The following is a 13112-nucleotide window of genomic DNA, read 5'->3' as shown; positions in this document are numbered from 1 at the left end:
AGTTAATTAAAGTTAGCCCATTGCTTTTGCTTCCAGTTTTACCTCATGAAAAAAACAGGTAGTCTTTTATGTGCAAGACTTCATTTCTTTTCAAGGTGAACTGCAATATGTACTTGTTGCTATGCTTCACCTGAAATACTTGAAATAAAATACCTGGTACATATAAAAGACAATTTGTCTCTGGATGTATTTATGACAAATTGTAAAAGTCATGTGAAATAAACAATTTTATTCTTTTATTCCTCAGTTTGATCATTGAAGGTTTTATTAATTGTAGTATGTCGAAGAAGTCTGTGCATTGAAAAAGAAAAACACATTTTTGCCCTGATGACTTTTGCCACTATTGGCTTTTTTTTAGCATATTAATTAAGAGGGCTGGCTGGTCATGGCCATTTTTAGGCTAAATGTACCTCCTTGTGATGAAGAGCTCTATATAAAGATATAGGAAAATGCACATATTTTTAGACTGAATTATTTAGTTTTTATTCCTTACTGTTTTTTAGTTGATGGCCAAAAATATCATATGCCAAAGTTGAAATCAGATCTGATGCTTAATCTGTTGACCACTCAGCCACCCTAATTTGAATTTGGTAAATTCCAAAATTTTGAGGATTTGTATTAATTATTTATTTTATTTTATAATGTATTCAGAAAAGCATTATTGTCTGTATTCAACAGAACATATTCAGGGGGGAAAAAATGTTTATGTCAAGAATAAACTTGAAATGTTGCCATAGAGGACTGAAGCTTTCACAGAAACAAATTAAAAATAATTAGTGTGTACGTATGATAATGAGACATGCCATACAGGGTCTGTCACCACCTCGTACAGAGATAACATGGGGTCAAAGGTCAAACTAGAAAGGCCAAGGTCATCTGATGAAGATGCAATAAATTAGGTCAAAACCCAGGTGCACCTGTTAAGTGGCTGTTAAAATAGATTAGTTTACTTACATCAGCCGATGAATCAGCTTTTGTTTGACTTCTTTGTGTAGTTTATATATATCCCTGCAACCACCTGTCAAAGCTAACAGCTATGCCCTTTTAAGATTTTGTTCTTAAATTAACATATTTTGGTTGCAGGACACTTTTGAGTCATTGCGCCATTATCTATATGGGGCTGCGTCTACGGCTTGAAGATACATTATGAATATTAATTTACAGAAGATAAAACTACAATTTGAAATATTTGAAATGCTCTGGAGTCAAAAAGATGAATGTGTAATCTTTCTTTTATATAAATTGCTTTGTGTTCTGACATTAATGAAAATTTTATGTACAAACAAATGTCGCCTTGTTTTTCTCAAACTAGGACAGTCTGAATGAAGTTCATTAATTTTAAGAAGCTTGACAGTTTAAGATTTTCAAATTTAACGTCTAGCATGATTTTTCATGGAGTAATTTACTGAAGTAGGTTAATTTAATTTGAAAAAATGTTGTGAGAGTTTATCTCAAATTAATTCATTAAGAATGCTGCATTTTATTTTTAAATATATAAAACATTATGCAGTAAATGTTGCAAACAAATGCAGGAAAATTAAACCCTATGAATGCTTTATATATATATTCTAAACAATAAAAACATTGATTTATTGATTTATTTTTCAAGAAAAATGTAAATAAATATAAATAAATTTTGCTAAATAGACAGTAGGGAATTTATTTAATGAAAAATTGATGTGCTCGATTGATCAGCTGTTGATGGCTTCACAAATGGATTGAGTTTAATACAGGGTTATGTAATATCTGTATTTTCATCCAATGTGTGCTCTTTTCTTTATTTCTAATACTAAGACAGCTATATACTGCACGAGGCATTTATGTCATACTTTTAGATTTGGTTAAATTCACTAAGCCAGCTGCATTATGGACGTGTCAACAGTTAAAAGTGATATGGCTCTTCCATATGTTTCTGATCAAAAACGAGATACATTTAGTTTATGTAAAGTAACTAATCTATTAGTTAGATAGGGACCAATCTCCCAAATGGGATATAATAGCCTGTTTGGGATATTAAATTCAAAATGGGATATGAATTTGAAGTGCAAAAAATTAAAATTTTTTGATTTTGTAATTTTGAAAATAAAATCCTCATGAATTCAGATCAAATGCAACAACTTTTTAGTGAGCAAGTTTTTCTAAAATCCTACAGTTTCTCAAGAAGTTTTGGATATATTCAGTATGCGGTATTCATTCATTGTATAATGAGCTTTAAAAATAAGGTTAAAGACAGTTGAAATGGTATTAATGAATGTAAGTGTGGAAAAGGTGATCATCCTTGAGACATTATAGCGTAGAAATGACATCATGAAGATCGTGATAAATGAATGCTTTGGAGCAAAATACATGTATAGGTGTTTTCCGACAGTTTTTTGACTGGGAAACATCAAGCACAGACTTGCTCAAGAATCATTTCTAACTATGACGTGTATATAAATGATATAAACAAAAAAATATGTTAAAATCGTACATGAACAGACCTGCACTCTATACTATCAAAGGTAATTTAAAAATATGAAGAAATATTGACAATATTTTCATATGTTTGCGAAAATGCAAGAATTAGCCCATTTTTGTGACGTCATTCATAGATAAACAGCTATTGAACGATGACAAATATCAAGATTACCCCTGATGGTAATCCTCTGTATAATGTTGATGAAGATTTGATTTTGATACGATACCATTTAAAAATTGGTCAAAATTGGGAGCAGATATTTGACCTTATCAAATAAAGTCCTTTTAAAATGGTCTACATGGGAAACAAAACAACACAAGTTATTATTATAGCATGTTTTATTGGATGAAAAGTTTTGTGTTCTCAAATAAATTGATTCCTTCAATGGGTAAAACATAAATATACAGATGCATATATGTAATGAACACTGACTGATGAGAACCTATCAAGATGGAAGTACAATAAATTAGATGAAATGACAGCCTACAAGAGTAACCACAAATCACTTGATTTGACATACATGACTTTAACTGCCATTTTTATGATCATGTCATCAGTTTTACAAGAGCTGTCAAATTAAAATGTCATCAAAATATACAACATTTTCTACATATATTGGATGAATTTTCAAAAAATCTTTTTTTTTTTTAATTTAGCCTTCCAACCCCCCCCCCCCCCCAATTTTTATTTGGGTGTTGAATCTGATGATTTTTCAAAGTTACTTGTAAATAATGGCAAAGTTTTGTGACATTAGACATTTTGTGATGCCTGTCTTTTTGGGCACACCCTGTATCATATTGTTGAAAGTATGCAACCAATGAAAGAGAGTTAAAAGATGAGATAACTTGTAGCTTTTCCTTTGAATGTTTTTATATTGGGTAATAAAATACTAACTACGCACAAGCTGGCACTTGGAATAGGGATATAAAACATGATTTAAATTAAGAGCACTATATAACAAAACAATGATATGTTTAAAGCAAAACACTATAAAAAAGAGGAATAAAAAAAACCTTTGGTACATGTATGTACAATCATAACCTTATAAGATTATTTCTATTAAATAGAATATGGATTTCAAAGACTGAAATTATCATAAATAGGAAATTAAAAAAAAAAAGAAAAATATGCACCACAGCTTAATAAGCTTTAACATGTTTCTATGGGAGAAAAATGAGTAAGCACGTTAACAATCCCATAAATCTTTGAGAGGAAGAGCAAATTGCCGTTAATAAGAAGTTAAAAAAAACTAAAAACCTGCCGTGCATATGTGTAATCACACTTGTACTTTTCATGCTATCAATCATAGTGCTTTTAGATAAAACTTTTCAATAACACTCCTTAATGCATAAACAAGGATTGCCCAGTTTGATGGATGTTTGTGTCATGTGTTCTGAATTGCTTGCAAATTTGGTTAATTTATCCAAGACCCAGCCGGACTATAGGTGGGTCGCTTAAACGGAACCTAGAATATTTGTGTCCACTTGTAAAATGTATAATGTTGTCAAGCCATTCATATTTTGCTAAATACCTGTAATTACTATGTTAATACAAAAAAATTTGATTCCGCTGTAATATTTAATACTGTGTTGAAATGTGTGTACAAATAACACATCAAATTTTGATAGATAATTTGTTCTTGCACGTCATAGGAAAAGAAAACAAAGTATTATAATTTTAGATTACAGCATTGTCATTTTGACTTATTTCTAATATGAAAAAAAAAATATTAATGTAAAAACTAAACATATTTAACAAATAGATACATATTACCTACCAAGAAAAAGCAGTAATTTGGTAGCAGACAAATACAATTTGTTTAAATAAATCTTGAGTAATTGGGTTTGTATGATGGCTGTTCTTACACGAATTTATCAATTTCTCCTTGCGAGAATTTTTGTTTAGCATGATAGATAACGGAATGTTTATTGTCCGCGTTTGAGGAACTTGACACTGAAATGATTAGGCGTTTTATTTTCCATGCGAGAGAAATCGAGAGAAATCGGGGGGAGAAAAGGCATCAGCTACGTGATTTGACGCATCAAGTAACGAGGGAGTTGGATATAGATAATGATTACAATTTACCTAATCTTTGCACATAAAACACCATGTCTTGTCAACCGAAATTACAGCCCAAAAATTCAAGCAACCCTTTGTCTGACTGGAGAACAAAAAAAATGACTTCATTTATATTGCTGCTTGCCCAGAGCACAAACATTTACACCAACTATTTTGTAAATTATGTATCTAAAATATTACACGAGGAATAATTCGAATGCTATTCCAAAATTGCCCAATCTTAACGATGATATTATGCAGTAAATATTATAAAGTTCTTCTTCACCTAGAAGGGACGTGGGAGAATCATAAACATACTAGCTAACGAGATACATCATGAATAACTAAACAAAGTCATTAATTAAATTAAAGCTTTTCTCTCTGGGTGGATTTCACGGTTTTAACATGATTTTTACCTAAATCAACAGAAACAAAAATTCAAACAAAAAACTATTTTCTACATTGCACATGTACATATATCTAAAGAAAAATGTTAAATCAAGAATTTACTCACTTGACAAAGAAATTAAAGTTAAAAAAAAAAAATTATCATTCACATTCAGACCATATCTGCTAATAGTCATGTCAAAGAGTACTTTAAAAGCTATAATATTAAATATTTCTCAAAGATCAAGAACAAAAACAGTTCATAACAAAACATTCAGGCCACATCTACGGTACATCTTTGGGATTTCAGATAATATGACACAACATTTCTGGAATGTTAAATCTACTTTTTGTCAAAGTTATCACATAACGAGTTTTAAGTGAAGGGCTATCTGATTTACAGTGCTGCCTTTAAGGAAATGCAGTTACAGTTATGAGAATCTATGGTTTCCAAGAGGTTGTATTTTAGAGTCGTTTGACAGATAATCTCCCTTATTATTATTACTTCCCTTTGTTAGCGAGCTCCTGAGCCATTTCATAATACTTGGAGAATTTGGCAGTGTGATCCAGAGGGAGGTAGATGTAAGGGCTCATATTGAAGGCTTCTTTGATTCCATACTTTTTGACCGAGGAGAGATGGCAACGACTAAGGTGGTATCTGTAAGAGCCTTTGGAGGCAAAGTGGCGACTGCAGGCAGCGCAGCGGTAGTCCATGTTAGCCTCACTATCACTGCTGTGGCTGCTCTCTTGATCAGAGAAACTGTCTTTGCCATCGGACATGTCCAAGTCCTCGTCATTTGTTTCCCTTCTTATGGAGAGATTCAACGGAGCAGTTGGCATGGGAGATTCGACTGGATCAAAGTGTTTCAATGAACTGGAGGGGAGGATTCTAGGAATGTTACTATTGGTTAAGAGTTTCTGTAGACTATCTAAGGGGTGCTCACTGGTCAACGACTGGCTATACACAAAACTGCTAAGAGAATCTAAGGCTGAGGATTTTGAGGAGGAGGAGGGAGGGGAGGAGTCTTTGCTTTTCTCTTCCTCGTCCAAATTGAGATATTTGCTACTGAGGATTTCACCACTGATCTCTGGTTTGGGGGTGCTCTGAGACTTTCTTGATTGTTCGGGGTTTGGACTTTTTGCCCCGTGCACCTCCTCACACATTTTCTCCAGCTTTCCAATATCTCCAGACAATTTCTCCTCTGAGGAAGAGACTTTTTGATCTGGCTCATTGGGGTAGAGGTACTGGAAATATTTCTGATATCTTTCCAGTCTTATGGATGGACTAGATCGTTCCAAGGGTTTCAAATGGGCTGTTTGGGCTGATTGAGCCTTAGGTAAAGAGCTCATTTTTATGGAGCCTCTTCTGTAATTAAACTCTGATTTGAAGCTCCTCTGAATAAAACTCTCCATTGCGGATAATGCCGAACTTTGCTCTTTATTTTCATCACCACTCCCATGGTTTGGGTCTATAATGTCCAACTTTTTGCATTCTCTGCAATCATCATCGTTTTTCACCAAACAAGAAGAGTCGGTTTTTTCTTCTTTGTTGTCGTCTTCTTTTGCACTTTCGTCACCATCATCTACCTCTAGTTTCACTTTCACTTCAGCATTTTCATCTGCAGACATTTCTTTGGATTCATTCTCTGAATCTTTGTTGCTATGCAACGATTTTTCAATGCCTTCCTCGACACTCCCATCTTCTTTTCTTTCTACTGTCTCTTTCTTGACTGAAGTTTTAAAGTTTGCATCATATTTTGACAACAGTAAACAGACTCGGACATGATCAACAAATTTCCCAGTCTCTATCTTATCGGTACAGTTTTCACACGTGATTCTGCTATCCTCAGTTGTTCCCTGTGAACTGGGACTCTTGGACTGATCGCTCAAAGGTGAACTCTGTCTGCATATTTTTGCCCGAGATTCCTCCTGTGTGCTCCCTAAGGGTGACACACAGCTATCCATGAATTCCTCACGCAAATATCTTTTCTGCGGCAGTTTCAATTTGAAATCAGAATACGGCGAGTTTTGGTGCATTTTCTTTTTGTGATGCCCAGAGAGCACCATATGGTTTGCCAAGCCTTCCATATCGCTGTAAGCACTATTACACACTTTACACTTAAAAATACACTCCCTGTCCAAATCCCGATCACAATACACAGAGCATTTGTGAGATCTCCTTCCATGTTCGGATGTGACGATCTTGGTGTAATGCTGTGTCTGCATCATATGAACAGTTAGCATGGGTAGGGACTTAAAAGACTCACCGCACTGTATGCATCTCAGGATCTTTTTGGTTTGCTCCGATTCCTGGTTTAGCCACATATCCTGTCCCCTGACCAACTTTGGGTACTCCATTAAGTTGGTTTGTTTCGTCCCTGCAGGTAAATGCCCTGATTCCTGAAGGTGAAGACTCAAACCATAGAGAGTGCTGAAGGTCTTCTGACATGAACACTTGTGAACAGTATATCTGTTATTTTCGTCTTTCTCCAAATACTCCGAGCTTTCTTTTGTTTTCTTGGTAAAGTTTGAATTCTGATCTTTCTCAGTTGAAGATTTCAACTCTTCCTCACTTTTAATTTTCTCCTTTGAGTCTGCGTTCTTTGAGTCTTTGGATTTACTTTCAGTTTTAAGACTTTCACCTCCCGCAAAATCTATGTTGAAATGTTTGTGAGAATTTGAATGAGATTTCTGAGAAAACGTGGGAGGTATTCCAGTGAGAATTCCACTCATGGGTCTGCGACTGGAGCGGAATCCAGCCATCCCACCAAATCGCCTCTGAAGACTTTGAAGACTAGAACTGTTGGAGAGGAATCCGTTGGTGTACTTCCCGGCCGATTTCTTTGTGTCCACAAACAGACTGGATTTGTTGGATCCTTTAGTAGACAAGTCCAATGGCTGATCCTCTGAATGATTTTTCTGGAATGAACATGGAACAGATGGATTGAAATATTTTGGAAATTTGTTGGAATAATGTTTGGATTTCAGAATGGCTTGTCTTGGATGGGTGGGTGCATGTTTGACCATGGATGGTGTTGCAAAGTACGGGACGGCTAGTTTTTTGTAATAGAGTTCGTCTCTGTAAATTTTTTTGGGTGGTGATGGTCCTTTCTCACTCATAAACAATGGCAAAGGATCTTGCCTCATTAGTCGTTTTAATGGTGGAGTTTCCGAACGTTTTTCGGAATCACTCTTGCAACCCTCTTCCTTTTTGAGAGTCATTTTATCACCATTTGAATTTTCACTCAAATTTTCAAATGTCGTCTGCTCTGAATTTTCCTTAAGATCCAGAGTATTTTCTGATGAATTTTCCTTGTTCACAAAACTATCACAACTCTCCTCCTTGAATACGACTGGTGAATCTTGTTCTCTTTCTGAGGATACGCTTGCGTCCTCCGATGTAAACGTGGGCTCTTGATTGGGTCTCAAGTTTTCTAACTTTCCGTCATTATCTGATGCCTCATCCTCATTGTCCCCTTCAGATCCTTGATCGTCGTCAGAGGCTGTAATCAAAAAGAAATTTCCTTTAAAAAAACAAACAACAAATACCATCCAATTTCTCTCACTGATAATAGCAACGAATTATAGTTTTATTGACGGCAGTGAGGTAAAATTCTGACAAGGCAGTAATTTCCCCAATTGATATTGCATTTACTTCCTTATTCCAGATCATCCTGGTAAAATAGTTTCCTGAAAAAAAAATATGTCAATTAACATGGAATAAGGGGATATTAAAACAAGGACATTTTAATTCATTTCCAATCATTAATAATTTTTAGCAGGAAGTTTTATCTGAAATGATTAGGAATATCCACACTATTTAAATAAAAAAAAACATTTCTTCTAATATATCAATAATTACCTTGAATTAAAGAAAAATATAGAAAAAAATCCTTTGACAAATCAAGTATAAAAGTTCCCACAGAAATGATGGTGTTGTTTCATAAGCCCAGGTCTGAATAGAGAAAGTGTTTACCCTGGTTGAGACCAAGAGATTTAAATGAGTGATAGGTGAATCCGTCATCGAGACAGATGACAATAAATTTGTTTTGAAACGTCTCGCGTTGGTCCAATTAGCACAAATGTCAATTTTACACTACGATATGATGTGGAATTGTAGGCAGCATGTAAATAAACTGTCACCAATGAAATCATTATGCAATCCAACCTCCTACATTAAAAGATTTCACACTTTCACTTAAACTCAGTTAACAAGGTAGCCTAATTCTGAAGTTATACACCAGGTAAGTAATGCGTTTGAGTGTCTCTCCCACCACGCACCACAAATGATTACACATTTGTCTTTGGAACATAAAACACACATGAAAACGCTGTCCACCTGTCAAACTTATTAATAAACATGTCCCTTCCTCCCCCGGCGACCAGCAACAATTAAAATACTGGACCATCAGACAAAAGCAAGAGTTATTCCCCTTGAGCTGTGAGATAAGACTCCTTTAGCATGTACACCTGCGTCTGTTGACGAGCGTTAGTTGACAGGTGACAGTGAAGCGTCAAAGACACCCCGTGTCCAGCTGTAGCTCACTGTTTATGTGTCCCTTTGACCCCACCATCATTCCTCACCCACTACCACAGTAGCTAGAGAAAGAAATGTTTCAGCCCAGAGTCCTTGCGATGACACCCTCCTCCTGATATTAATGATGGCTCTATGTCAACAATCAATTACTCTTTACACAATAGACAATATGAAAAATTAACTAATCCAGGCACTAATGAATGCACAGATGGACTTCATCGAAACTCTAACCAAACAGACTGTGCTCCCACTCTGCAAATTTACATTTTTTCACAACAAAAAAACCCCCAAACAAAACATTACCCAACTTCCATTCCCTGACTTCTGTGCTCCACCAGAGCATGTTTTGACATCCATCACAGGGGTAAATCTTCTTTACATCGTTGGTGATGTCTGACAGTAGTGTGTGCCTACTGCAGAGGCTGACACACTGGTTTCAGCAGTGGTCGTTGGTCTTGATCGAGTCTGACAGACGTACCGTTTCATTACAGAAATAATCTGTCAACACTACACGAACGAACAGCCAGTAATCAGACCTGACATAAAGACAACTCAGTATTGTGGCCCCCAACCTCCATTTGTCTGCTCATCAGAAATTACATCCTGCTCGTATTTAAAAATTCTATTACCAGTACATTTAAGGGAAAAAATAACAGATAAATTGATTAATAAGACACACATCTCATAGACACAGTGATGAACTGATGGGGTGTAAATTATAAATGTAGTAAAATAAGTAAGTAGTACTCTGGCCCTACCATTTACTAGGGCCTTATTCTTCAGAGCACATGTGTATGATATTTACCTTGTACAATTTTCAGCTGCATGGTTTGTTTGACCCTCACCATTCATAAACTTCCTGTGAACTATTCCAGTTAAAATTCAAGAGATGTCACAATTTATACACCTAGTGTAATCCAAAAGATGACACTCCAAACAGCTGCAGTCACTCACTAACTCCGAAGAGGAATAAATTTAAACACCATTAACAGGCCTCTCAATGCACACAACAATAAAATGTATCTCGATTCAGCGAGTGTCCCTAACCTCAGGTGCAATCTCAAGTGAGAGTCCACCACATCTCGAGACGATCTCGACACGAGTCTCAGCTTACTGCCTGCTGTCACTTAGCTTTCCGTCTGCATCACTGTTGTGCAACTGACAAGCCAGCTCGTTTGTTCGACAGGTTTTTTAAATTTGATGAGGAAATATTGATCGACTGCTATAGACAGGTGTAGTACCGAGTTCCAGGTATGACCGGCCCTCTGATACAGACGACTCCAGTTACACACCAGACATCCAAGGCGATGGGCCCCTCCACTCATCAACCAGAGATAAATGATTGCGAAGCAAACAATGTATGCACCATTACATCGGTGAAACTAATTTTTTGTCTGTTTGGGCCAAAGATAGGCAGATGTTATACAGGAAATTTTTTTTTTTTTTTATGACAATCTTCAACATCCAAATGGCACAGACGGTCTCCTGTTTGGAAAATGATGAAGTCACCCTTCTCAAAGAGACAATATTAGATAGGAGGAGAAACATTAACTTGCCATCTCTCTCCATTCCCTTCAAGGATAAGATCTAAATACATGATGTGTCACCTAAATAAATCACTGGATAATAAGAAAACCAACACGGCTTCCAGCAATAAATTATTGTGCTAGGTGTGGAATTTTCAAAATATAAAAATATTTTCATTACGGCATGACTGATATTTGATAAACAGGTTTAATTAATTACATCCTACTGAACCTTTTATCAATCCTCTTTGACAGGGCTTCAAAATTTATTTGATTTTAAAATGTGTTTAGAGATAATCTGTCATTCATGGAATTCAAGTTAAATGGTTAGATTTCAAAATTTCTCTCAAGTTAAGTGAGACTTAGATTTTCTAGTCCACATAGATGTAATGTAATCCATTTTCTAATGAAGTGTACAAGTGATCTATGTTAAGAAGTAAATTAAAAATTCAAACTGTCAGCAGATGAAATTTAAAGAAGGAGTAGATTTTATTAAAAAAAAAAAAGAAGTGGGAGAATTGATAAGTTAGCACTTGATTGCATAGAATGAGCCTGAGTAGAAAAAGAATGTAGGAACAGAAGGTCTGTCAATCAGCGAGTCCTCTCCTGGGACCCGCGAGACAAGGGCTGAAGAGCTTTGTTTAAATTCTCTCCAATTTTCACCTGTCAACCTGTTATAAACTTCAAGCCTTTAGAGTTTGACATATTAGTCAGGTTGACAGAAATTGACCATGAGCGGGGATATATTGATTTGGCGTAAACTCGGCTGTCTATCAAAGCGTCAAGTAGGTGTCAGGCCGCGGGACGGAAAAAGGAGTGTTCCGCGGGTCCGCAAAGCCAAACAAGGAAACTTACATGTCAATAAATGCTCACTGGGTTCCGGAAAGAGAGAAAAAAAAAGGTCCTTCTATTTGTCACAGAAACTCCTTAAAGAGATTTCTGATTTCTCTTTTTGTCGTCGTGAGTAAATAAAGAGTTGAAAACTGAACTAGCTAGCAAATGTACCATAGAAGACAATTAAAATAATCTGATTTGTTGTATTGTTGAAACATTGATGGAATTGTTTCACCTCGGGAGATATACTTTCATTCACCTTTAATGAGATAAAGCCGACACTGAACCTGTGCGACAGGTGAGCTGACATAATGGCTCCATATTTCCGGTCTGCATCAAAGGTGCCAAAGACATTTGAAGGGTACGGTATTAAGTTAAACTTTTTCAAAATCTTTGTAACACCTTGGGGGGTTAAAGATACAATCTATAGTGTTTAGAAAGGTAGGACCGAAATCTCCAAAAAACAATCACTATCCTTGAGTTTTGGATGTACAGGTAGAGATATCCTTTTCTTAGAATAAAAATTAATGTCGCTTTACTTGCAGAAAATGGAGAGTCTAGAGTTTTATGATAACTGTATCCTTGTCAAAATAGCAGTTTGAAAAAGAAAATCAAGTTGTTTTCCATTATCATATTAAATGATAGTTAATTTCTAGCTTCCTGATATCCACACATAAAGCCTTTTATTATGTAATTCATTCCTAGCTCTCTGATTGGCTGATATCAAACATTCAACAATTAAATCATAAAATGTTACTAATTCACTTTCTAGGAGAATATACACTGCTCTAAAAATAGAAAGGGAATTTCCAAACGGTTATGTTTGGTTTTCATAAATTTTTACTTATAATGCATGGCTACCGGTATATGACTTAACAAATAAATAAAGATAATGAGAATTTCCTCCTTCAAGCAATCATTACTGCTTTTTGTATTTCAAGAATATACAGGAAAAAAGTACATTCCATCTATCTTCCCATTAAATTTTAGTGATATTTCAAAGAAATGACCAGCTCTGCACTTACATGTACTTAGGAAACATAATGGTCTTTGGTAAAATCTGGTATTTTATGATAATTACGGTACATGTTGCTATTATCCCTAATATAAGTAACAACTTTCTGTATGCGGCATATATTAAAGCAAAAGAAAATAAAGGCAGCATCCTATGATATATTCAATGAACCTTTCATGTAATTTATAAGATATTCAAGGTCAAATCTTCCATAAATTTGCATATACTCTTGCATTTATCTTCAATGAAAATTCACACAATGTCAGAGAGACAAAGAGACAGAGAGAAAATTTACTG

The 13112-nt window shown here is 35.3% G+C and overlaps 1 protein-coding gene across 4 annotated transcripts in view; it reads right to left on the bottom strand.

Moving 5' to 3' along the window:
* Positions 1-2778: 2778 nt before the first annotated feature.
* LOC128189050 (protein tiptop-like) overlaps positions 2779-13112 on the bottom strand; it is a 39760-nt gene continuing 29426 nt past the window's right edge. For 2 of the 4 annotated variants that reach the window (XM_052860467.1, XM_052860466.1), the window contains exon 2: positions 2779-8406. In XM_052860467.1, coding sequence (XP_052716427.1) covers positions 5405-8406 — 3002 coding nt within the window. In that variant the 3' untranslated portion in view covers positions 2779-5404. Of the gene's footprint in view, positions 8407-9743; positions 10175-10245; positions 11017-13112 lie in introns of those variants that run through there. The other 2 variants (XM_052860468.1, XM_052860469.1) reach the window with 2 other exon arrangements.

This window comes from Crassostrea angulata, chromosome 6, assembly GCF_025612915.1.
Source record: "Crassostrea angulata isolate pt1a10 chromosome 6, ASM2561291v2, whole genome shotgun sequence".
NCBI lineage: Eukaryota > Metazoa > Mollusca > Bivalvia > Ostreida > Ostreidae > Magallana > Magallana angulata.
The sequence above is the reverse complement of the archived record's forward strand: the minus strand, read 5'-3'. Positions and strand labels throughout refer to the sequence as shown.